Here is a 27559-nt window from a genome sequence, read left to right on the forward strand (position 1 = left end):
CAATCTACTGGAATCCAGTATTGTTAATTATGAGAAATTATCCATGTCACAACGTCTAAAAGTATCAGTATTAGCATAAAAACAAGCAATGGTTGAAAATAATTCATTTATGCTCCAACTTACCTGCCCAGCACCAGATAGCAGATAAAGCTGGTGACTAAGTTAGCTAATCTAGTTAGCCCCGGTCGCGCTAACTAGCTAACGTGCGACTACAATTTAAGCTAGCTGTCAGCTTTAAAAAAATAGTTAAATAATTATCTCAGTTCTTAATAGAGACAAAAACAGCAAAAATGAGAACATCTGTTGCACATACATTCAACAGATGCCCAACAACACGACCCCAATTATATGCTAAATTGCTAGTGTTGTTCTGTGTATGCTGGTTGTGTAGCTAACTAACAAACTCAGGCAACTGTTTGACAGCTAACGGGTTAGCCAACTGCTAGTTAACGGCGATGACGTCACAGCTATAATAACATGCATAGCTTTTATAAAATGTATGAGTTTTTTTTTTATTATATTTTAGTTTTTAATTTTAGATTTAAATTTTTAATTAATTAGTTTTATACATTTTTTTTTATTATTTAAATTAGTGGAAGGGAATTGTCAAATTAGTAGAAAATCAGTGGTGGTAGCAGTACTGAGATCCTTTATGTAAATAATCTAAAAATGCTCCATTAAAAGTAAAAATCTTGAATTTAAAAGTAATTTAACTAAAAGTTCATAAGAAGTAAGAGTACTCATTACACAGTGTATTATTATAGAATTTTATATTAATTTGTTTTTATCATTAATGAAAACATGTAAGGGCATTTCAATGTAATTTATCAATGTGGAGACAATTTTGAATACTTTTTATAGTATTTAATGTAAATATTAACTAGCAACTGTAAGCGTCAAATAAATCTCATGCAGTAAAATATTTCCTATGACATGTAGTGGAGTAAAAAGAAGCATAAAGTAGAAATACTCAAGTAAAGAATGAGTATGTCAACACTGCACTTGAATAATTGTACTTATTTACATTCTACCTCTGGAAAATGCATTACATTAGATTATTCCACTACCAAATGAAAAAAATGTCGCAAGAAAGAAGAAATGCTCAACAAAACAGCACTTGGACCATCTTTCATTTAGCATTTATGGAAAAAAAAATGGCATTATTACATAGAGTCCATATATAATTTGGTATGATAAAACAACAGGTCAAAAAATTAGGTTACATCTATTCAATCATGAGTACAGTAACATGAATATTCCATATATTAATGAAAATTTGTTTGCTTTATTACTGTGCAAAACAAAATATACATATCTACTGAATGTGTAAGAAGTACAGTATCAGTGAATGGGCCCCCGTAGTGACACAACACCTGTTTTAAATGTAATCAAATGACTGAATGATCCTATAAATACTCCTGTTTGCCAATGAATTTGCAGTTATCAGCATTCAACCTAAATTGAGACATGTGATGATGGCTTACATGAAACAAACATCAAAATAATTACCCTGTTATGTGCCTACAACAGTAAGATACTATCCTTTTTAGTCATTTGCTGGTGTTTCTGATCCATATATTACCAATTAATATATGAGGTAACAACCAGGTCTTGCATGAAAAACAGCAAAAACAAACCAAGTATTGTATCAGAGGACCACTCTTGGGCAAAATAAAAAGAAAATCAGTAATTATTGAGAAAAGAGAACAGGCTAATTTGATTGACAATAATTTGTTAAACATAGAAAAATAATGCAATAGCTCTTAATATGGTGGATTTAATTGTCACCCCTGCCCCGTCTAGGTAAAGTCACATCACAAGCCTGCTATTGGAGGCTCTTCGTCAAATCCGCCGCTTTCATTCATCAGTGTCAACACATGGTATTGTCAACGCATATGAGGGAGATAACATGAGTCTGAAAACAATATGGGTTCAATGATTTTAAAGGAAAATTCCACCCTCAAATCATTTCTGACTTCTCCTTCTGGCAACACATGTATTCCTCCACAAAAACACAGAAAATTACATTTACGGTTCCTGTTTTAGATTTGTTGAACTCCATCATAGCTGCACTGGAATTGTCTCAACATTACATCATGTCCAGACCATCCAGAAAGGTCCCAGAGGTGCAAGACAAATCACCAATACCCATTTATTAACAGTGAACAGTGTTGAAGTGTTTCAGGGTGGATTTCTCCTTAAAATCTGGACTGAATTAAACCACGTTTTGTTTTCAAAAAGGTGCTCACGAGGCACAGCGCCTCACACATCCTCGAGTCCTCACGGCAGCTCCCCCACCTCGACACACATTTTATTACAAAGTCCTGAAATTGTTTCCAGCCCATGTGTACCGCTTAGGAACAAAAAAAAGAAGCTTATGAGAACCAAACTGACAAGCTCAACTGTAACTTTTTTTTTTTTTTCATCATAAAACCAGTCAGATACAGTCTGTAAATGCTGCGAGAGATTCAAGTTTTGTATGTGGCTTTAAAACAAGAAACTGGACCGATCAGACATCAACATTAACAACGACATATTTCCAAGAAGTCGAGCCTGGTTCTCTTGTTCGTGACGTCTGTTGACACACAGGTGCAGATTCGCTGCATTATGGCTGCCCATCAGTCTTCAAACCTCTGTTGGAAATCTTCATCCAATAAACGTAGCAGCTGCTCTTGTGCAGATGGTTTGATATTCATATTAGTGTCAGGATTTGAGGAAAAATACTGCAGTCGTCATCTGTTCCAGTGCTGATTCTTTTGCGAACAGGACTTACATACCAATTTTCACTGAAAAAAAAGCCAAATTTTAAAATGGATTAGAATGGTTTACACTGATTTTAATCCAACTGTTTTGATACATGAAGTAAATCCTAAATAATGATCGTTGTGTTTATTTGCAATGCTGCTTTTTTAAAGGGATAGTTAAGATTATTTGAAGTGGAGCTGTATGAGACACTTACCAACAGTCAGTGTGGAAGCTAAGCAATGTACTGCTGTGGACAGGTACAGCAACAAAAGGTATTTTAGCCACTTAAAAAAAGGAACAATATCAGTTTAAGTTTACACAATATTTAGAACAATTTCACCATTTTACTTTGCCGTCAGTCTGCTTTTTTTCTCTTTTTTTTTTTTTTTTAAAAAGCAATCAGATGGCAAGGTAAAGCTGTGAAAATATTCTAAATATAGAGTTCATTGATATTGACCTAATATGACCTTTTCCTAAATAGCAAAATTGCCTTTTGTTGCTGACCTTGACCCCAGAAAAACAATGCTTCTGTGCTGGAGCCCCTGCTTCTTAAAACTGGGGTCATCTATCAACAAGCACCACCTACAACCCCACTTCAAATAATCCAACCTATAATTTTAAACTGGGTTTAATTAACTAATTGTGCAACAATCAATTCAAAGGCACTGTACTATAAAATACTTGTAAAGTGCTGTCCAATCATAGTGAATTTAACAACTCCTGACTATAGCTGACATTTCAACCCCACTTCAGGGTTTAAAGAAGACACTTTTTTTGATCAGATTCATCCATAACACTGTCATGATTATTCAAAAATACCTGATTACGTTGCTCTAAAAACTCTAAAATGACACCCGCAAATCACATGCTTCTGACTGCAGACAAATAGTGTGATAACTGACGAAATTAGGGTGTGTGACAAAGATAACGCTATTCCAAAGGCATCTACAGTACATTTACACCATCTGCCCTTTCAATGACAAGACTGATCAAGTTTATTTGCACGTTTCCAAAAATTCCTTTCCACTTTTATCCATTCCTGCTTTAGCAAGTCCTGCATCTTTTTGCAGGATCAGACCGCTGAATCCATGAGAGAAATCTATGTCCAGTACCCAGAGGATTCATGGCTACAGACATCTGCTTTGTTAACTCGACCGCAAGTTCAGTGACACCGCAGAAATGTCCTTTAAACATTCATCCATCCTCTCATCCATTCATTCAATAATATCAGCTGGTTCATGATAGGCTGATGGGGAGAAAGTTACAAGGCAAGATTCAAACAGGTTTCTGTTCGACCAGGAGGTGGCAGTGATGACGCCGTCCCAACCGTGATCTTGGTTTGACACTAAGAGGGTGAAGGGCCCCGTCAGCCAGTGGAGGAGTCTGTGTTCTGGAGGGCAGTGATAGCTGGAGCTGGTGCTGGAGCCTCGCTGGTGTGTGCATTTCTGTTTCTGTTCTTTACGCCGATTTCTTTTCTTTTTTTTGTTCTGAGCAGAGACGAGAGGTCAAATGCTGTTAGCTCGCCATCCCTTGGTGCTTGAGGACCGTGTAGACGTTGTCCACTTTGCTCAGCCTCTCAAAGAAGGGGATGAGGTCCAGCAGCTCGGTGTCGGACATGTCGTCGAACCACGAGGCCACAGGCACCTGGACGGAAACAGCAATTATCAACAATCACACCAACAGCATTATTTATCCATTAATCTCCATCACTGTAACAGGGTGTCTGCACGAGTCATCAGGATAAATGTAAGGCTTTTTAATGTCACCATTTAAATTTACAGCCAATTTTACATTTAAACTAAACATCAAATGTAAAAAAATAAAGGCATACTCTTTTGAATAAATAAATACTTTTAATTATGAGTAAAGTTTATTAGTAAAACTAAAGGCACTCTTAGGCATGAAGTGAATTTTAGGCCATTTTAGACCACCATTACAGCATTCAGTAAATAAATATTTAACCTCCCGAACAGAATTTACAATGACTTTATTGTCATTGTGCAAGCACACGGAAATTACAAGTGAGTCATTCTCAAACTGTGCTTTATAAGATGTGTAAGAGTCACACATATTTACACAGATGGTATATTAAGTCAAGTAAAAGACAAAAAAGTCCTGTAAAATGACTAACAGGTCAGATTTTTTAGGCAGGTGAACTTTTGCACTTAAAAACATCACTGTCACCCTCTTGACTCGTGCGCTGACTGTGTTGTCCGAGGACACTCACTGCATTGTCGGGGTGGAAGACGTAGGACGCGGGGGAGTTGTCCACGATGATGACTTTGTTGAGGTCGCGACCCAGGCGACTCAGGTCCTTGACGTAATTCCCTCGGTGGAAGACGCAGGACTCCCGGAACAGGCGGCAGCGGAAAGCGCCCCATTTGTCCAGGAGGTCGGAGACGGGGTCTGCATACTACAGACACAACAAGAAGATCACGTGGACCGATCAGAGCAGTTTTTTAAACGCTGGCACATTAGGGGCAACCTTTTCTGCTATTAGGTGTAAGCATTACATAATCTAAAACATAAGCACCATTTATGTAACATTTAACCTAACAGCAATATTAAGTGACAAAATACAGGCCTGTTATCAGTCACTTAATGAATGATGAAAGGAAGTCAGCAGTTTTAGGCTCAGGTGCTGTGCAGATCTGCAGATAAATATTAAACCTAAACCTGAAATGACTGATCTGTTGCCTGTTTGGTATGAAACCCCAAAATGTTTAGTATGAAATAAATAAAAAAGACATGAATAAATTGTATAAGATGCAAAAATAAACCAACAACTCATGAAATAAATGAGTGATTATTTTTGATTATTAAAACTCAACTCATATATGTTATTTCCTCATTCTTTTTCATGATAATAAATGCTCAAGTCTGCTTTTATTTCATTCTGATATTTCTTCACAGTATTACTTGTATTTTATGTCACAGTGACAGTGTTGTCACTGCCCCCTCACCTTTCAACTCACAACTAAATTTAGCCTGTTAGAATCTCTTGCGAAAGGCCCGCAGTTGTTGTTCTATCGTTTCCTGTTTTGTTTTACTGAGATTATTTTTACACGCCTTCACGCTGTAATCCGTCGTCCCACTGCTTCTTTTTCTAACACCAGTATGAATGCAATATAAGACATATTTCATGTTTACACTCGCAAAAAAGTACAAAGGATATGAAAGAAACTAATGTTTAACTACCAAAAACATATTTAAAAGTGAGACATAAGTTATTGCAACATCAGAAAAGTAAGAACTTTAATCAATAATTGATTTGTAAGACCTGTCAAAGTTGTATTTAATACATTTTAAGGCCCAAAATTCAGATTGGATTTTAGTCTTTAAGACTTATTTCAAGGACAAGCACAAACTACCTCTGATTTTCATATATTCAGAATGTGAAAATGTTCATAAACTAATCTTTTTTGCTCTGCTGTATCCAACTTCATCACTGGCTGCTGCTTTGACCAAATCTCCCTCTGGGATTTAATATTTTTTCAATTTTTTACCGAGCAAAAATGAGATCTAATGTAGAAAAAATACGATTCTGCAGTGCAGCTGTTTCTCACCTTGGCTAAACTAGCAGTGAAGAGGACACACTCAAACAGTTCTCCCATTCTCTTCAGGAACTCGTCGACATGGGGCCGCTTGAGGACATACACCTGGAAGACACAAGAATTTATTAAACCAAGTTCCTGCACAACCTACATTTCAAAATAAAACATGTTTCTACAAACCTTAACTGCCTGAGGAGCTATGACGGTTAACTGTGCCACATGGATGTAGGAGACAGTTTTTACTTATGGGTCAAAGCCTTCAAAACATTACAGGCATTCACGACTTGCATGGGAAACTAAATATAAAGACACTCAGACAGACAAGCATTTGGCTCCAAAAGTTAAATCCATGACTCCTTTCCTTGTTCATCTTCCATTTTTTCTTCTTTCTGCGGTGTCGGCGGCTGAGGGCAGCGTTCCTGAACCAAGTCATCCGGAATAGGCTGTGCTTGTCTGAACAAACCTATCCTGGATTACTTGAATCAGGCCCAGACCCACGGTATGTTGTCATACGTCTCCACGCAGCCATCTTCAAATCCCTTAAACCCTGACAGCACCTATTACACTCAGCGATCACACAACCACGAGGACGGCGAGGCTGTGGGTCGCGTTAGATGATGGCAGATGACAACAAGTTACAGAATGAACGTGTTTACTGAGGTTATTGAGTGATGCCCCCCATTACCTGGTGTACTGTTCCATCTATTTCCACAGGAATGATGAAATCTGCGTTGTTCACAGGCTGTAAGAACGACAAAAATAGAATTCTAACAAACAGGATATAAAAAAAGACATCAGATTGAAGTTTCTCTGCTGCAGGCATGACTGAACAACAACATCAAGTCACAAGAAAGTTTACTACCAGGAATGGAGACGCTGCAGGCCTCACCATATAAAACATGACTGGTATTATTGTAGCACAGATGCAGGTAGAGACAAACAGTCTGCAGTGTGTGTGTACATGCAGGGGCGGCTGTGTTTATTTGGGTTTAAGAACCAGCTAGTTTGGGTTTGGCATTTGCCAGCGATGACAGAAATGTCACCGTCAGAGCCAACAACAACCAGATGGGGGAAAACATAGACCTTATTAAGTGCTTTTTACTATTAGACATAGCTATCTTGTGATGTAATGTGATCACAGGGGACAACTATGTGCTTTAAAGCCCAAATCATATCTGAAAGTCCTTGCATCATTGAGGAAATTAAAGAACGCGCTCACACATAGCTGCTTGTAATTAGTGTTTTTCTTCACGCTTCTTACCTTAAAAGAGCTGTGAACTAACGTCTCATCCAGATCTATAACCACACAGATCTTTCCAGAGTCTTTTGACTTCACCGGAGGCAGCAGTGGCTTCACCTGGATCTAAAAATACCACAGAATGAATATTTGCAAAATGGTAAGATACAGTTGCACCGAGTGCAATGATTTGCATAAACTTTTCCAACATGTATTCAATTGAAGTCTGCAGCGTTTCTGGATGTTGTTGATATGGTAGAGTCTTAACTTAGATTTGTAGATGCAGTGACAAATTGTGTACAGTGTTCCTGAGCCCATGTAGCATCCTTTATATAATTATGTTGGTTTTAAATGCAGTTTTTAAAGCAGTGCCCATCCATGCTTGCGAATGTGCCCTTTAATACCCAATCATGACACTGTCACCTGTTACCATTAACCTGTTTACCTGTTGAATGTTCTAAGCAGGTGTTTTTTGAGCTTCACACAACTTTCCCAGTCTTTAAAAAGGTGTTGCAGGCAACAAATTCAAAATGAGTGTGTATTAAAAAACAAACAGTTTGAACATTATACAATATATTGTCATTCTGCTGCATTGTGTTCTTTTTGTATTTATGTTTTACACAACATCACAACTTTTTTTTCCAATGGAGAAATTAGATCTACAGTGTAGTTGAAATTGTTCTTTTTTCCACCCTGACCTGTCTGACTCAGATTTGATCTTTCCAGTGCTGACAAAACACGACAAAGATGCAACCGGCGAGACAAAGGTAAACACACCTTGGAGACGGTTCCGTTCTCTTCCACCAGCAGAGGGGCGTTGTTGTTGACCGGCGGGGGGTCAGGCTGGTCCCGACACAGGCAGCAGAAGAGGCTGGAGAGGAGGCCTCTGCTCCTGGGCTTCTTGGAGGACAGAGAGGGTGAAGAACCTGCAGACGAAGAAGAAGAAGAAGAAGAAACTTTGAATGACCTGCTACCTGACCAACGTCACCAGAAGATATTAGGTTTGCTTTAATATGTGACAAAGAAAGAGTTAATCCCCTCACTTGAGTTTCTATAAAAGTGGATGTTTGATGAATAAATAAATAAGACACTGAATACACAAAAATAATATTAAAAATAAATATAGGCATTAATTAATTAATAAAAATGTGACATATATTTGCTTCTGTATTTATTAACCTTTGTATTAATGTCTAAATTTACTTACTTTACCATTTAATTTGGCAATCTATTATTTATTAATGTGTTATTTTTTTAATTCAAATGTCTATTTATTTCTGTTTCATTTCCTGTTGCATTTTCACACCAACTAAATTCCCTAAAGTGAATTATTTTTGTGTTTTATTTTTAAATTTCTCTATGCATTTCTGCACTATTATGCAAAGTGATCGATCATCAACAGTTGTGATAACTGATGAATCATGGAAGCTTTTAAATTAAGCAAAAACATAAGAATCCAAATTCTTTTGCTTAAGCCTCTCCACTCCAATTGCTTATTTTGTTTCTGTTTTCTATTATTATCGACAGAATATCTTAAGGTTTTGGACTGGTGAACATTTAAAGATCCAAAATTTGGTTAAAGATCTGAGTAAACCCTTCAAAATGAGTTAAAATGCACTTTAAATAACAAAGCTAAGAAGTAAAATCAGCCTTCGGTGCAATAAATGTACTTTAGGCCGAGCCCCTGCACATTGCTTCCTAACTAATGACTCCATCTTGTCAGTGAATGTGTGAAAACAGTAAAACAAAAAAAAAAAGCACATCCAGCAGCTTTCCTCATACTTTTGTCATGTGCACAAACCCTCCTGGAGACACACGTCCCTGCCAGGAGCTGTTGCGTAACTGCCTCTATGATGTCAGCAAACAGCCTCAACCGCAACCAATGAAAATTCAGCATTTTAACACTTAAAAGAGATGCCAAGTCGGCATTACGAGGGCATCATAAGCATATCATGGGTTTGATCTGGAATACAGCGTGCCAATTAGAGCAGGTCACATGTCACATGATGAGCATTCATAAATAAAGATTTAGCATAATGCCTGTAGCATCCCTGGTAGTTATAAATGTTTTTTTATCACTTCTATTTTTTAGCACCTATTTCTTTATGTACATTAAAAAAGTTTTTTCCCAGTGGTTATAACACAGTTAGCAGGTAATGGAAATAGTCTATTTTAAATACCAATGTACAACAAAAAAAACAATTTTAGAACAATAAAAATGCTATGCACCTCAGGTTTAGAAGAGCAGCAACTTTTTAATCCAACTTTCAAACCCACAACGAGTTGTTAAAATGAAACAGAGGGAGGAAGACTCTTTGTTTCCTCTCTGCACAGGACAGTTAAAATGACAAACACTAACACGGTGAAAAAGAATCTTAAAAGCATCTGGATTAAGTCATCGCTCGGACGAATACCTTTACAGTTTATGGAGTCCGTGTCAAAACAGGTTTTACTCAAAGCATCAGGGTTTGATTTAAGCTCCAGTTGATCCCTGTGACACACTTTATGAAGCAGACAGACCAGGCCAACTGTGAATGAGGGTTTAGTCTCACACCCTTATCTCTGTCAGTCACTGTGGTATGACAGAAGAGGAACTGTGCACCTGTGCAGCTCAATAGATATAAACTTAATTCCTCATAGTGTTTATTGTGCTGTTTTATATCTTATATTTAATCATATTAACTGATACAAGGTTTTATTTATGTAGTGTCCATTTGAAAAAGTTCAAGTACACACATGTAAACCAGATGATTATGTTCATCATCAATTAAATCGATTAATATTTTATCAATTACAGGTGCAGTAAGCGAACTACAGAAGCGAAGCACAGAACTTAAAAATCAAGCTGAGATCCTTAAGTCTCCAAATATATCAAATTAGGCATATGAAGTGGGTAGAAAATGAGGCACAAAACATTTACAACCTCACAACCTTTGCATAGTCATACTGGTCCAAGACTGGGGCATTACCATATAGGTAATGGGTGAATTTTCCCCACTAAAACTTTTATTGATCTCAAAAAACCCATATTGGTCGGGCTCTAGAAATTACTGTATAACACTAAAAGTGAATGTCTTTGTATGATATGCACAATGGAGATTATTTGACTCATAATCTTTTATATAAATTATGAAACATTCACAAAATGGTTAGGGGAAAAAAAGCCTCAGTGGGTGGAGCAGGCAAATGAATAACCCAAAGATTAGCTCTTTGTCTAAATATGATTTTTGAAAAGAAAAAAAAAGTTTTGTCATTCATTTATGACTTCATTTTCATGATGTCATCTTGAAAGGTCACTAGGCTGACTGAGTGACCAAGACGACAAAATTTTAAGGTCGCATCAGGTTTTTTTATGCATCATTGATGCATAAATCAACAATTTAACCAGAAAAACTGGTTCTTTAGCCGTTCCCACTACAGTTCATGTCAGTCATTGAGATTATTTCTGCTCTCACAAGCGCTTGTCGAGCCAAAACTCTCTGATCAACACTCCTCCTCACTTTTCTGTCTCGCATTATACTTTGTTTCGGCCTCTTTATGCGCCATACTCCCTCTCTCTGTCTGTCCGGACGTGACTGGGTTACCAACACACAAGCCTCTGTTGTGCATCTCTCACGCCTCTTTCATTCCCTCTCTGCCGTGCCCTCCTACTGCATTTGTGGATTCAAACCCCGGCTGACCCTCTGCTGGCCTCCGCCGCGCTCGGGCCAAAACAGGAAGAGGAAACAGACGGGTATCAGTGGAGGAAGCAACTTGCCACCATGTTTTAGCATAGAGGGGGAGGCTTGTGATACTATTATCCACAGAGTCGAGTTCACGTCACAACAGGTTTATAACAGGCAGACTTTCAATTCATTCATGCTCTCCTGCATTTTTATGATATTATGAATTCAAACAGGCATTTCATTGTTACTTTTTCTGTCGTTTGAATTCTTCTAGAGAAGATAATGGAGTCTAATACCAACAAAACCTTAAGATCTTAAGCAACAGACAGAGGAAATTTGACTAACACCTTCTATGACACATTATAACACATTACAGCCATCATATCTATAATGCAATATAAACATACTTATGATGTTTTATATTGTCTTTATAGCACTGTATAATTTCAGTTATAGGCACTATTAAGTATCCACAATGAGTTATAACAACAATCATACCGAATTATAGAGCATTTTATAATGACTTATAAAGGTCAAGTATCATTTATGCATTATGATGCATTATAGATACTGGCATCATGATGTTACAAATTGTTTTATTATATTTATGACTGCTTATAACTATAATTATACATTTCTTTAAGCACAGTATAACACATCATACTTATGATTATGATGCATTATAATGGCTTACAGCCATGGAAAGTGCTACAGAAATTTAATAAACTTTAAAAGAAACAAATAAACTTTATTTAATAAAGCCTAAATAAAACCAGAATTTCAGGGATCTTATTTAGCTCTTAGTTCCATTATTTACTCCCTTACGTCCTTGTTCATTATGCTCGTCACTCCTTTGTTTCCTTTTTCACTCCCTGGTGTCCGAATAATTCCCAGCATTCACTCCCGCGTCCTTATTTGCTCCACCGAGCCTCCTTTAGCTTCAATATTCATTTATTCTATCACACGCCTTTTACCAGGAAAAATGACTAACTGGTTGCTGACCACAAAAACACAGAGAGAGCATTAATTCATAAAAAGGAGGCATTATGAAGATGACAAGAAGGAGCTGGAGTGGAGTAGAACATACTGCAGGGAGTCTGCTAAGAAGTTAACCCCTGGCTGCTTGTTAAAGCTGAACCCTCAAAAGAGGACAAGCCATGTTGCTGTGTCACCCCAATAAATGCGTTGTATGATACAGGAGGAGTGGATTCTTTGTATTTACAGCCCCATCAGTGGGAACTTTGCAGGAATTTAAAGTCCTCTGCAGCCAAACCAATGTTCAGGCAATTATGTCATTCTTAAAATAGCTTAATACAGATTACATGCACTGTACAGAGCCATCCATTTGTTGAAGAGAGTTTTGTTCATGCAATTTAATATAATGAAGAGAGCAAATCCTCACGTTTAAAAGCTTGTACCAGGCATTTTTGGTTGGAAAATTACTGAAACAGGGCGCCTTGCAGCTCACTTATCCTTACTGCAGAAACCAGGGGTCAATTCCAGCGTGTGGCCCTCTGCTGCATGTCATCCTCTGTCCCCATCTTTCCTGTCTATCTTCATGTCTGATCCCAATACCTAATGTATTTTATTACATTAAACATGACAATGAACTGTAGAATAAGAGACACTGTACTTGTTTTCAGAATTAGCATCACTTCTGGGGCATCAAATCTCTCCTAACGGCTGTTTTCTCACTATCATCTCATCTCCCTCAGCTGAAGACAAACCGAAACCATGTTTAAAAAAAGGCGGCACAATGTGCAACAGCTCCAAAGAAATTATTTGCATATGTATTGGTGCAATCCAACACATAAAAGTGTCATAAATACACTGTTATTTTAGAAGCAGCATGTCATTTTGCAGTATTTTAAGTTGTGGTTTTAAGATTTTGTTAAAAAAAACCCTCCAACACATCTGGTTTCGAACCCAGATGAAACCATCGTCTGATGTGTAAAGCCCCTGCAGAGTCATAAAAGCAAAAACATATTTAAAGCTGCCATCCATTTTGACTGTGACACTTAAATAATGCAGGAAAAAGCACGTGTAGGTTTAAAATTAAATACACAGGCAACCAGCGGGCGTGAGAAACACGATCAGCTGGTTTGTACTGTGGTAATAATGAGTGTTGCCAGCCTCGTAAGGAAACACAAACCTTAGGAAATTAAACTGTTTGTTGTCACATCACAGACAAATTCTAAATACCTGAGGATTAAATGCAGCTCTGCCTCCTTCTTTAACATCACCTGTGAATGAGGCAGACACGCAGACCTCAGCAAGTTGTCTCCTGTCCCATAACTTACAGAAAATGAATAATTCAGACGCCGCTTTATCACTTCATGACCTCAGCGTGGAATAATTCAAACTCCTTATACTGCCTTATCTGATCATTTCATCAGCCCACGATCCATTTTAACGCCTGACGGTGTCATTTGTTTCCTGTAATCGACGCTTTCACTCCCATTCTTCATCGTCTCTGCCTCTCTGACGCCTGAGCTTTAGTCACACTATAAATTTGGCTATTTATCGGTGGATGCTGTGATCTCTTACATATGGAAAGCGGTTTTATCAACACAGGAAAGACTTGACCCGAGTGTGTCTGAAGCTGGTTTTAACCAAGCTGCCAAAAGTTTTAAATTTGCCTTAATTAGTGACAAGGATTCAACTATTTTTAAAGGTTTAACTCGTTCAATCAAACGGCCTCTGAAAGAGCTGTTAAACTTTCATGCGACAATAAATCTCTCCAATAAAAACGCAGACTAATGAAACCTTGCAGAACCTGGCCTCGCTTGCATTTTACCAAAAGGATGAACGAAAGAACGTGCAAAGAACGACCAGTTTCATGCAGATTCAGACTTAGATCGGACAGCTGTATCTGATATCTTAAGATTAGTTTAGTTTATGTGCACATTACACACAAAAAAGACCAGTTGGAAGCCAAAAATGGCTTCTGAAGATACTTAATATAATGTAATATAATATAATATAAAGACCTTTTCAGATGTCTTTTGAACAGTGATAATGTAGATGTAGATTGTAGAGATGAAGGCAGATTAAGATGCTGATATCTTCCTGTTTGACTGACAATCTTGATATATGTGTGCACCAGCATGGTTTGAGGCCGGATTACAGAAGCTACAACGCCATAATTAGTGGTAAAAGATGAACTGAAGAAACAGCAAATAGAATTGCGCTGGCTTTTTATAGATGAGAGGGTAAACGCAGTGTTTCCCCTATAATTGAATGGGCCTGAGGGGCCACCAGGCCAACGGGAACCCCCACCAGGCCAAAATAATCTTTTTTTTTCATGCCAGAAATAGCAGCAAATATCCATTCATTCACAAGTTAATTATTTGCATTTGTTCTGTGTTTCATGCACACATCACAGCTTACATTTCAGGATGGTTGCATCTGATCTGCGTGGAGTGATCATGGATCGATTATAGAGCCAGGAGAGCAAGGAGGAGACTGTCAGGAAACAGCTGATCAGCCATGTGACTGATCAGTGTGTTAACTCCTTGAAAAAAGGCAAAAAAAACTCCACCTCAAGTGAATGTAAAGACTTGCAAAACCAAGAAAGTTTTTGCAGTCTTTTCTGTTTTCAACCTTTTCTAAAACTATTCTATCAGCATCCACAGGATCTCTGCCAGTCCAGCTCAGGGTTTTTTCTGCCTTTTCTGGCCTTTGACCCCATTTTTAGGTCCCAAAGTTCTCACCTCACAGTGCGGTTGTGGTGTACTCATGTGAAAAACCATGGGTTTGTGTTGATCATTAAGAAATGATGTTGGATTTCAGCGTGTGACCGTGCTTAAGCATAAAACCAAAAATGTAAATACATAGCCATAATCAAATGTAGAGATCTCCACAGACTCTGTCAGCATGTTGAGCAACATGTTGCTCAGCGTAAAACAAACCATAAAGCTGACAAACCCCTACTTACTACATCAGATATGGCCCTGGATCATAAGACACTCATTTGCAGACGATATTTTACGACTACAAGGTTTGAACCACAGAGCTGTTGTGCATCCTTGAGCTACAGGACTGGTACTTTTGTCAACAAGAGCGTTTTGTTAGGTGGTTTTACAACCACTTAGTCTACGTCTATGAAAACAAAACTGCACAGGTTCCCCTAAATGTAACCTGAAACTGCAAAGAAACTGAAACTAAAAGTTTTCTTTTGATTTGATGAAGCTTACATTTTTTTTTAAATCCAGTAATGTCACAATCTGTGTGGGCAGGACAGAGTAAACATGCTGTTTGGAGACAGCAGCTGTGTGTCACACTGAGTTAATATGTTCACAAAGCGTGGGGACAAGGTTATGTAACAGATTAGGCTACTACACGTTTACAAGAGGGCCGCTGCTTGACATCTCAGCTGATACTTTAAGATACATTTGTGTGGACGGTGTGCCTGAATCAGTCTTGAAATGCTATTTTCGTGTCAGTAAACGGTCCAGTTTACAGGCTGGAAGTGACTCCACACATAAAAAATGTGAGATGACAGCATTTTCTCAGGGATGATGACCGACAGGCCACCTGATTATTCAGTAACCTGCATTTACACTCTGTGGTATCTCACTGGTTTGTGTACAGTGGCGGTGCCAGAAATCCATGTTCATGAACAGAGGACTGATAAAGGTGGTGTTACATGGCGGAAATCAGATTTTCACAGACCTTTCATTTAGTTAAGAGGGAAACAGAGCAACATTGTTATAAGATAAACACCACTCAGAGTCATGACAGTGAGGCAGCAGCGATATGAGGAGATGAAACATTATTTTTTTACATTCTTAGCATGAAATGTCACTGTAGCAACAGATATTTAAGTGATTATCACCAAAGTATTGCAATTAAATGCATTTAAAATATCTATTTAATTCCCTTTGTCATTTTTAATTTGCTGGGCAGGAAAAAATAAGATATATAAGTATGGTGCTTTTTATAGCCAAAATATATCACTTCAATGTTCTATAAGGACTTAAAGTGGGTTTGTGGTGAACAATTAATCAATTATGAATCGATTATTAAATTAATGGCCAACTATTTTGATCATGAATTTGTCAGTTTGATAAAAAAAAAAAATTAAGAAAAAAGTTAAAATTCTCTGATTCCAGCTTCTTAAATGTGAGTATTTTCTGGTTTCCTTAATCCTGTATGACAGAATCTTAATTTCTTTGGGTTGTGAACAAAAGAAAACATTTAAGGACATCACACTGGGCTTTGAGAAACACTGATCATCATTTTTCACAATTTTCCAACGTGTTAAAGACTAAACTAGTCGATTAATCAGGTAAATGACTGACAAATTGATCGTTAGTGAAAACAACAGTTAGTTGCAACTCAAGTTAATATTATATTATTTATTCTGAACATCTTTAAATCTTACTCTTGAAAAACAGCCCCAGGATTACAAGAGTAAAAGCACAATAATAACATTTTTAAACAAAAAAAAAACTAAACTGAAATGAGTAAATCTATTTTATTTTTTTTTACAATATGATATCATTTTAATATTATATTATGGTTTAAAGTGGATCTGTGGTGATTTTAACATTGTTATGCCTTTATTAACACATTGTAGCAATCTTAATCAACCACTGGTACGTCATTTCCTCTACGTTCATCACAGGCCAAAGAGCCGCAGCCATAATCTCTATGCACAACACAAACAGTGACAGTTTTAGGGCTCTAACTTGTTTTCACTCCACTTTCCCACACTTACACCGGTGTTTAAGACTGTCCAGCAGACTTTGATGAGTTTTGAAAGTAAATCAGACGTGTTGTTTCTGAGTTGAGGATCGTGAACTCTCACTCACGGAGCTGCAAAACTTTTTTCCCTTTTTTTTTTTTTTTTTTTTGTGCGGGACAAAAATAAAAGCACTTACCCCTGTCTCCTGCGGCTTTGTTTCCCTCTTCATCTCGGCTGACTTGGGTGATCACTGAGGACGGATTGTCCATCACATCCAGGTCTGGTCCAGAGTGCTGACCTCACACTTTAAAGTTAGAGATTGTTCGCTGCTGCTGCTGCTGCTGCTGCTGCTGCATTAAAACAACTTAACATGTAAGGAAGCGAAGCCGAAGCGCCCAAACATCGCAACAAGTCGCCTACAGCGCGTCCATTACACTACACACCGCTGACAACACGTCCGCTCACAAACCCGCTGAAGTTTTAACTCTTAAAGTTGTAAAACATTTGTCAAGGAGATGGCAACTTTGATTCAATATGGTGCTCAACTCCGCTCGCAATTTCAAGATACAAACATGGAGGTTTCAAGGCTTCCCATTTCACTTAAAGTGGCGCAGTAAGGGAATGGCCGCGCGCAACGCTCCCTCCCCCTGGCGTCTACAAGTTTGACGATGATCCCTTAAAGTACCTGCAACAAAGTTACTCAAAACTTTGACCAATCAACAGTATCCGTATTGAGAACACAATGCTGCAAATACCCATTTCCACCCAAAACAAAAAACATTCACTATAAAATAATAACAGTTTACCCTTCCAATTAACTTTTAAGATTAATATTTGGCTTTAAGAATACATGTGTTTTCTGTAGTGGTGATATTGAAACAACAACAATCTTTTTTTTATTTCATGCAATCTTTATTTGTTTTAACCTTTCATTCACAAGGCTAAATTTGTTTTGTTTTTTTTTAAAAAACACACCCATCTCCATTGGCTACAATAATGAAATTCAACTTTATGTCAAGTCCCTTAAATTAATAAATTATAAAAGTTCCAAAAACTTAATGGGAAGTGATTGAATGTTTTTAAAACAACCGCTTAATCGATCCTTATGTAGGTTTTTTTCAACATTTGATTTTTGGTTATTTTACGTTTAATAATGCTTAATTTATACTTGGTTTACATTTTATTATGCTTAATTTATTTTATTTTGTGCCATTTTTTCCTGTGTTTTGTATCTCTTGTGCTATCTCTTTATGTCATTCTGGAGGATGATAAGTCCTTGATTTTTGCCATTATGTTTGAACATTTCTTGTTTGGACAATAAAAAAGTTATAAATAAAAGTTAACAATTTGCTCATAGCAACATGAGAACGCCCTACCTGCCAAATTCTCGCGAGGTTTTGTGTCTTCATTGTGCATGTTGTACAAATTAATCAATATAATTATGAAACAACGCCGTGGTTCATATCTGCTTTGATTTAGGGGGGGGAATCACTTGATATGAGGGAGACAAGGATTGTAATTTCTGTCAAACGCTCGCTCTCGCGAGATCTCAACGAGTCTGGGTTTCCTTGCGTCAACAACATAGAAAAGCTACTCAAAACTTGGTCACGTCGACATTAGAACCCTATATCTGCGAAACTCTCGCGAGATTTTTAGACTTCATCGTGCAGATTGTACAAATGAATTATATGTTATCACCTAACGACGCCATGGGACAGATTTGTTTAGACATAGGGAGAAAAACACTTGATAGGTTTTAGGTCAGAATCGAAGCTTGTTTTAAACAATGTCTCTCGCGAGATCTTAAGCGAGTTTGGGGTTCCCATTTAGACGCGACCTCAAAATTTAGCTAAATTAGCAGGCTAGCTGAGCCGTACTAACTTTAACCAAAAGTACTATTCTACGATATTTCGTAAAAACCAAAAAATGTGTCATTAAGACTGCAACCGATGTATTTTTCGTTTTACTATGCGATCACACCATTAATAGATAGAACAAACAATACGTAATTTATTTAGATGCTGCAATTAGCAAAGCAAACTCACTAACTTTAGCCAACAGCTATTCCTGCGACACGAGATTACATTGTAAAGCACCACTGAACTACAAAATGACATGACGTTTGCATCGTGTTTACTTATTTGCCGGCAGGTTAAAGTTTCTGTGGGTCTGCCTTTGAGTAATGGCGGCTGTTTTGCAAAAACTTGCTCAAGAACTTAACTTTTTTTTGTAAAGTAGCAGTAAAGAAACGCCCAGTTTGGGTCCCCTTGAAACTGCCTGCACCCAGGGAGTGTCGCACAACTGCACTCTGCTGTTCTACTGAGTTTTTTTTTTTCTTCCCCTCACTCAAAATACAGTAGCAGGGTGAAGTCTGACTGCCTGTGTGGAGTTGTGCTATGAGCTTGTGTACAGTTATTATTGTTAACTAAAACTAACCTGAAACGGCAAAACTCACTGAAACTTAACAGAATTGAAAAAAAATAAAAAATAAAAAAAAATCATTAACAAAACTATAATAACTGGTGTTGACACTGCTTTTGTCTTTGCTTGTTTTGAATAGCCTACAATGTAATGTACTGGAACATAGTTTGTAAAGTAGTGATTTGTGCAAAAAGTTTCTGTCATTTGTCAGTAGTAAACAATTAATTATAATGTGCTGATTTCTTTCTATGATGACGTTTTTCTTATTAAATTTGATGGTGCTGACCTCAGTTTAAATGTTATTTTAAGGTAAGAATAAAGTAAGATAGAACTTCATTAGGTAGAAAGACATTCTTATACCAGATATTGCTACAAAACTAGAATAAAAACAATACAGTACTAAATATAAAGTGAAATATAAAAGTGCACGAGGAGAAAACAACAGTGCCTAATGGAATAACAATGAAAATAAGTAAAAAAGTAAGCTGAAATAAACTAAAATAGAAAACTAGTAGTGGCAATGACATTAAAAATGATATCAGCAGTGATACTGAAAAGTATCGCTGCCAAAAGAAACGTAAAATTATACATGATATAAATAATGGATGATGACAATTAGTAATATTGCAACATCTATTAGGACATCATAGCTCACTTGATTAATTTTTTTTTTTTTTTTACCATTTTAATTTTTACTTAAAAAACAAATTGAACATGTGATGATGGGATATTTTTTGAGGTGTGAAGCCCCAAACTCCAGCCCACAGAGTGAGAGAAACACATTATTTTTCTCAATTGTATCAATAGTTTATTACATACTATCTCATAAAAACATTTTCAACTTTTTCCACATATAAACACCGCAAATTGGTACATTTACAAATCTTCAACCGTCCAAATTCATACAAAAAAGAACACTATGATAGATCAATACACAAGACGCTCTATTATTACAAGGACTGCATGTGCTGTACTGTGTGTGTGCATGTAGAAATGTATTTATGCATGTATGTAAGAATCTATATGCATCTGTCTGTTGCTGTAAAGTCCAAATATTGCAGTCAAATTTTTGCTTTGTTCAAATAATTCATCAATTGTGAATTCGTACTAATGGAGACACATTTACAAGATAAATATTTTGGATATTAATCCGATTTAGGCACTGACTGGGTGATCAGGATTCGACCAACCAATGGGTAATACTGAGAAACCACAGCAATTTACCAGTGTGTATGACTTATAGAAGTAAAATGTTATCTACATTACGGACTGCTTTTCATAGTTGTATTACAGTTTTAACCACAGAACAAGAAGTTGTACCAAAAAATTCCTAGCTCACCCTAAAATAGTTCATTTTTACTGCGTGAATCTTAACACCAATCACAAAGACACTCCTTATTTTTATTTTATTTTTTTTAGCCTCGATGCTAATTCGGAAAAGTGAATCAAAAATGCTCGCGCGCACACACACATGCAAATAAATTAACATGAAAAAAGTAAACGATTTCAAGGAAAAAAAAAAAAGAATATTTTTGGTTTTGAGTTTTAAAATGTGTAAGTAAGTAAATGCAAAAAGAAAAATAAATTAGCAGCTTAAATCATGGTACATTCACATGAGTTGTTTACTACTAAATTTAGTGACATAAACGCGTAGAAACGCTAAATGATACACATGTTCCAGGCTGATCGTGCAGAGTGGAGACCAAACTTTGTCTAAACCAAATATTAATGTGCAATTTCAGAATTCACAATGTGACTGAGAAATTGTGCAATCAATCGAAAGAAAAAGAAAAACAAAGAACATCCTGTGTCCTTTCAGCGGATCAGCAGTTTATGAGGAGTTCATCAATTCAATCAACACGTCACGGCGGTCTGCTTCTCGCTCCGTTTCTCTTTGAATCCCACTATCAGCTGAATGTGGAAGTCTCCCAGAATAACACGTGGACTCCTGTCTTTATTTTGGATATTTGAGCTATATCCAGGTGTCTTCCCATCATCCCCTGCGCCTCAACCTGTGCATCACGAGGCAGGCTCACACTCTTCGTGCAGCAGTTGCGGTTTTTCGCTTCCAACTCTGCAGACGGACTCGTGTGTCGGTGCTGTGTTCTCGCCGTCGTCTCACTTCGGGCTGGGAACGTGTGGCGCGGTCCCAGATGCCGGGGACTGGGGCGAGCTCTGGTAGGTGCGCAGCAGCACCTTGTGCTTGGTGGCGCCCTCCGTGCGACGGCACTGTTGTTCCACCAGGAACTCTTTGAGCCGACTGGAGGTGAAGGTGAGGGTCTGTCTCCTCAGCTTCATCAGGTAGGAGTCCTGCAGCCAGGCCTGTGTGAAGCAGTCTCGTGTGGTCGGACGGGCCCTGGAAATACACAGTTCAAACACACACACCTTAAATTTTCTTTATCAGTTTATCACTTTATCAGTATCAGTTTAAGCGTACACTATGTTAAGAATCTTTCCACCCCTTTACTTTGCCATCAGACAGCCTTTTCTACCAAATATCGCCTTCTCCAAACCAACCAAACTCCAATAATTTTACCTTGCAGAACACAGGAGTTGCTGGTCTGCCGCTGCAACTCTCAGGTTGCTAGTCGGACTTGTTAACTGTCCTAACATTTCATTCTTGCTTACCATGGGTAACTGCTCAACATCTTCTTGAGAAATGCGGAGGCACTTTGGGACACATTTGGGTACAGTTTTGTCGGGTCAAACTTCGCGATCAAGATTTTGGATTCGACTTGTAGAGGGTCTTTATCTTCGAAGGGCAGTCGACCACTGAGCCTGGTTGTAAACACAGAAGAAAGTGCGCTCAATTTGAAAATAGTTGGAGTAAAATGTATGTTTTGGGAGCCCTTTGCCATGCTGGAGCACCAACTGTAGTCTTAAGGGTAAAAGTTCCTTAATTTGTGTGAAATAAAGGGGATGTTTAACTTACATGATGTGGGTGACGACTCCAACGGTCCAAATATCCGCAGGAGGACCGACCACTTCACCTTTTATCATCTCAGGAGCTTTAATCACATTAGTTAAAAGGGTGAAAATTTAAATATTGGCATTAAATTCAGATCTATGGGTTTTGCTTTAAATTCTGGAGTTAACATTCTTGTCCTCACCCATGTACTCCAGCGTTCCTGCTCCTGAGTCGGGCTGTTTGAGGCTGAGCGGGTTGAAGCTCTGGGCGCTTCCGAAGTCCACAATCTTGATGGCGTTGAGGTTGGTCACCATGATGTTGTCGGGCTTCAGGTCCAGGTGGAGGACGCGCCGGTTGTGGAGGTACTCGACTCCCTGGAGGATCTGGACCAGATAACCCACCACGTCATCCTCGGAGTAACGGAACCTTTAGTGAGCAAAAAAAAAGAAGACAATTTAAAGCAACAACACAAACACATGATCAATTTAAATTAGTCATTGCTGGCTCAATCCACCAAGTGGACTGCATCCAAGAAAAAAAAGGTCTTCTTCTTCCGCCCTCCTACCTGTCGATGAGGCTGTACAGCAGCTCTTTGCCGGTGCAGTACTCCGCCACCAGCACCAGGTAGCGTGGCGTGACGTAGGCTTCGTGCAGAGCCATGACCTTTTCGTTGTGAAGGGATTTCAGGATCTCGTACTCCTTCAGGACTTGCGGCTTATTCTCCTGGCTGTAGGGAATGATCTTTGCCATGTAAATTTTGCCCGTCGCGTTCTCGCGGCACTCTCGGATGACTCCAAAACGACCCCTGGTGAAAAAACAAAACAAGAAAAACATATTTAAAAATTAGAAAAACCTTTGCAAGTCACATACAAATAGCACTAAAAAGCACTTTCAGCACAGTGGAAACTATGAAAATGCATTTAACTTATTCTATGTGGATGAGGAGCTCTTCAAGTCTGCTTTCTACAGTTTACAGCCTCACCTGGCTTTCTCATCCAGGAAGGTGTAGGGTTTCTGTGGGACCCCCTGTCGGAGAGCAGTGGATGGCGTTGCACGTCCTGACGGGGTGCCTCTGGAGGGGGTACTGGCCCCATCACCGATGGGGCTCAGGCTGGACGTCTGGAGCACTTGCGGGGAAAAGGAGACGGAAGTCGGGGCAACACGAGCGGTGACGGTGTTGGCGGGGACGTACGTGGGCACAGAAGCCACTGCCGGTTTGGTCGGCGTCGATGGCGGGGTCACAAGAGCTGGTGGAGTTGATACAGGTGGGGTCTGGGTCATGGGGGACACCACGTTGATTGGACTCTGGGGTTTGGGGAGGACAAAGGGTGGAGGCGGTTTGACTGTGGGTGAAGGAAGAGGGGCGCTTGTTTTTTGCGCGTCCTCGGCTGGTAACGGGGGGTTCGTGGTAGTGCTGGACGGCAGCGAGGACGGAGGCGTGGGAGACACTGCGATTTTAGATGGCGATGTAAGCGGCGCGGCAGCAGGGGAGGATGTATTTTTCGGAGAGGTGGAGGTGGAAGCGACGGTGGAGAGAGTTATCCTGGGAGCGTTGCTCTGGGCTGGTCTGAGAGGAGGTACGGTCACTGAGGAGGTCACGACTGGTTCAGGTGCAGCAGGGACTGTTTTCACCACGGCCACAGCAGGTGAAACTCCTCCACCTGAGAAACACAATTAAAGCTTTTATTAACTCTATTGTTGCTTTCTTTGTCCATTTGGGTAACATGTTATAATTCCCATCATTAACAAAAGGAAAACTTTTATCAGTAAAATAAAATAAAATACCTGTTGTTGAGTCCAGGCTGACTGGAGCAGAGCAGTTGCTGTACGGTCCCTGTCCGGCCTTGTTGGTGCAGGCGACACGGAACCTGAACGTTCCTCCCGCTGGCAGGTCTGTGACGTTGTAGTAGCAGTCGACAACTCCAGCGGCCACAGTCACCCAGTTTGAACCACCTGCAGGCAAAGAGAAGAGACATGAGTGTGTTTTTTTATAAGGCTGCTGTGATCCTCATGGACAGAGCACAGTCATAAATCAGGTGATCAAATGCTGTATACATAGTTGTATATGTTAAAGTATGAATTGTGGATGTTTATGTATTAGAGCTGCAGTGATTAGTCGATTAATCATAGAGGGGGTGCACCTGAAATGTGATCGGCCACCCTATTATCCTCACAGGTCAATAATCTGTAATTTATGATCGACTAATCTGTGCAATAAACAAGAGGAAGCACGTTGATAATATTCTTATTTTACATAAACAAGAAGAAGAAGCAGAATTAAGGCCCACACATTTTCACAAATTCACGTGTTGTTCACATTATTTAGCTATATGTAACAGCTAATTTTCATGACAAAAAGGATAAGATGTGTATTGAATTTTTAAGGACGTCTGGTCGCCCTGTCCTCAAATATAACTGGTTATCTGTCCAGCGAGACGAGGGGCCTTAGTTGGAAACAACTGTTTGACAAGTATTTTTGAATGTGCATTGATTTCTTTTCCATGTGTACTTTTATCAAAGTCAAATTGAACGCTTTGGATGAGCTTAGGATTCTCACAGTCTGAGGAAAGAGATACAATGAAGGTACAATTTCTTTTTTTGAGGACCTGAAGAGTAAAGTATGAAAGCTTTGTATTATATTTGTGTGGACTAATTATCTTTTTTTTTTTTAAAAAACACAGTATTGTAAAAAGCTGTAAAATACAGTACTGTCGGTAATTAAAGTAGGAATGAGAAATGGTAAATTAATGCTTTTCTGAAGGGTGTACATGCAAGCAACTATTTTAATAAATTCATTTGAGTCATTCTTTTCAGAAAACAGGATCTGATTTTACTTTCTAAAATGTGAATATTTTCTGTTTTTTTTTTTTGTTTTTTTTAAGTCAATATACTGAATGTCTTTGGGTTGTGGACAAAACAAGACATTTGGGAAACAGTGGTCAACATTTTTTTTTTCCATTTTCTCACATTTTTATAGAGGATACAGTTAATCAATTCATGAAGGAAATGATTGCCAGATTAACCAATAGTGAAAATAATAATGAGCTGCAACCCTAATATGAAGGAAAAAACTTCAAATAAGTATGAGTAAAAAGTACAAGTTAGAAAATAAACCCTCTCTTTGAATGACAAAATGACTTGTTGTAGTTCACAGATTGAACACTAAGTGGCAGTGTTGTCAAACTTTTGAAACTGGTGATAATCTGGACATGCACATGGATAAAACTTAGGTTTGAAGTGACACAGTGTAAAATGTTATGGACTGTATATGCAAACAAGGTAATGCTCAGTTTGCTTGCTGAAAAATTATCTGTCACAGTGTTTTATTTCTTATGCAGACAGTCAAAAACACCTGAATTAAAATGTAAATTAGGTAGCAACACAGTTCTGTGAGTGTCTGCATCGATGCTGCCTGCAAAGATTTAATTTGGAACGAGACAAAAATGAACTCTATTGGACTGAAAAGTTCACAGATTCTCAGAGTCTGCTGCTCCAAGTTGGTGTGACTTCATTTTCCTCCACCATATTATGAGATAATGATGATTCATCGCACAGAATGACAAAAAGCTTTGACAGTAGCAGCGCCGGTACAGTCACTATTCCCTTGAGGATTGACTCATTTTCTCTGTCTAAGTGGTGTCTGTGGATTTGGAAACTTATTTCCCAGAGCGTTCTCCTCAAACGGCACTAAGCCAAACATTGTCAAAGCTTTTCACAAACTGATACCTCCGAGGAGCTTGAAAACTTGATTTTAATTTCATTTTTCCTCATGTGGCTGTTGCACATTGTACTGACAATAGTACACAAAGGGGATGCTGCTTACCTACAAACCTAATAAGAGCAAATCAGACTTATTTTAAAAAAAAAATCTGGATAATTCTTTTGATAAAGCGGATCACCTTCTGTCTTTCTTTCCAGGGTGTAGCTGCATGGAGACTTGGTGTCTGCTGGCTTCCACAGCACCAGGGCGGTGTTGTTGTAAGTCTGGGGGACTTCAGGGGTCCCCGGTCGCTTTGGGACACCTTCAGCAGGGCGAGAGGGAGGGAAGGAAACGGAGGAGAGTGAAAAAAAAAACAAATTATATGAGTGGTCACTGACATGGAGGAACATATAACAGATCATATCAGCCTCTAGTGAAGCTTTTCTGCTTTTCAAATGTGAATGTGCTTATGATTGGAGTCATAAAGCAGCGTGTGCGTGTGTGTATGTATGCCAGTGTGTGTGCACATGCTATCATGCGTGTTTCTATGTATATGTATATTTCAAACCTTGAGCTGCTTCAGGTGTCATTGTATATGAGGTTTTAACTGCTAAGAACTCAGGTTGATAAAATTGGCCAATCAGCTGTATGTTCCAGCACAGTGAAATCTGAATACTGAAAGAAAGAAAGAACTGAACCTGAAGCAGCTCAAGGTTTGTATTTATCAAAGAAAAACAAAGACAGACAGAAACAGACAGATAGGCACACAGAGAAAACCTCATATACAGACAATTACAAGCAGCTCAAGGTTTTAAATTATTAACAGTTTAAAATGTCTGTTTGTCTGTCTCTGTTGAACTGCTAAGAACTCAGGTTGGTGAAATTGGCCAATTGCCTGTGTGTAACACAGCAGTGAAATTTGAATACTGAGAGGACTAAACACTGTTGGTTATTCAGCCAATCACCTGCATGCAACGACACAGTCAATTTTAAATATACCAAACAAAAAGGCAAAAATTGAGGCAATGTGCCTCTCCCAACTCCAGCTGTTTAATGAAACACTGTAATTACTACAGCTAAAAAAACATACAGTGAGCAAGAGGACGGGATGCTGAACGCGATGGTGCAAATTTTATTTCTGTAGTGTGAAAAATGAGACCACCACCATGATGGAAGTAACTGGGATCATCTGCTTTCTTCCAGAAATGTTGACTCTCGTTTAACATGAGAGTGACATGCATTTAGTTGGATTTGTTGTCCTTTTTGACCCTGGCCAACCAAAACCATTTGTCTGTTTGCTCCAGCGGTCACACTTCTGTGACCGGCACGACTTTTCCTACAATCTGATGTACAATGGAGGACCAAACAATACAAAGTCCAAAGACATTTTAGGATGTTATGTAGAGCTCTGATCAACATTTTAAGGACCAAACAACTCATCCATTAATTGTGAAACTAATGATTAGTTGCAGCCCTAAAAAGGCTATATTAGGCTAAACAATTTCACCATATTTTATACTGAGGTAATCCAAAAGTAACAGAAAGCAATCAAGTTACATTACTTTAATATTGTGATACTTGGATTGCATTACTGACTACAATTTTTTTGTATATTTTTAAAGGAACCCTCCCAACCTTGG

At 38.5% G+C, this 27559-nt stretch overlaps 2 protein-coding genes across 2 annotated transcripts in view; both read right to left on the reverse strand.

The window, feature by feature from the left end:
- Positions 1-3716: 3716 nt before the first annotated feature.
- LOC146304586 (carboxy-terminal domain RNA polymerase II polypeptide A small phosphatase 1-like) lies at positions 3717-17709 on the reverse strand. The gene is made up of 7 exons (XM_084713259.1): positions 17087-17709; positions 8314-8462; positions 7561-7662; positions 6985-7041; positions 6312-6404; positions 4973-5158; positions 3717-4389 (listed from the first exon to the last, which is right to left on the reverse strand). The coding sequence occupies exons 1-7, from the start codon at positions 17157-17159 to the stop codon at positions 4261-4263; spliced, it is 789 nt and encodes a 262-aa protein (XP_084569385.1). The 5' UTR covers positions 17160-17709; the 3' UTR covers positions 3717-4260.
- A 2384-nt stretch (positions 17710-20093) lies between these two features.
- Positions 20094-27559, reverse strand: part of LOC146304587 (striated muscle preferentially expressed protein kinase-like) — a 71017-nt gene continuing 63551 nt past the window's right edge. The window contains exons 37-44 of the mRNA XM_084714155.1: positions 26119-26241; positions 24005-24172; positions 23202-23880; positions 22785-23024; positions 22422-22645; positions 22244-22319; positions 21940-22089; positions 20094-21667 (exon numbers count right to left, since the gene is read on the reverse strand). Of these exons, the coding sequence (XP_084570281.1) occupies positions 21430-21667; positions 21940-22089; positions 22244-22319; positions 22422-22645; positions 22785-23024; positions 23202-23880; positions 24005-24172; positions 26119-26241 (1898 nt within the window). The 3' untranslated portion in view covers positions 20094-21429. The remainder of the gene's footprint in view (positions 21668-21939; positions 22090-22243; positions 22320-22421; positions 22646-22784; positions 23025-23201; positions 23881-24004; positions 24173-26118; positions 26242-27559) is intronic.

Source organism: Lutjanus erythropterus, chromosome 24 (assembly GCF_056507025.1).
Source record: "Lutjanus erythropterus isolate fLutEry1 chromosome 24, fLutEry1.hap2, whole genome shotgun sequence".
In the NCBI taxonomy this organism is placed as follows: Eukaryota; Metazoa; Chordata; class Actinopteri; order Lutjaniformes; family Lutjanidae; genus Lutjanus; species Lutjanus erythropterus.

Coding starts and splice junctions, on each gene's coding strand:
- LOC146304586 (XM_084713259.1), bottom strand. CDS start 17,159: ATGGACAATCCGTCCTCAGTGATCACCCAAGTCAGCCGAGATGAAGAG. Junction 8,463..17,086: donor CAAAGCCGCAGGAGACAGGG/GTAAGTGCTTTT, acceptor CTTCGTCTGCAG/GTTCTTCACCCTCTCTGTCC. Junction 7,663..8,313: donor AGAACGGAACCGTCTCCAAG/GTGTGTTTACCT, acceptor TGGTATTTTTAG/ATCCAGGTGAAGCCACTGCT.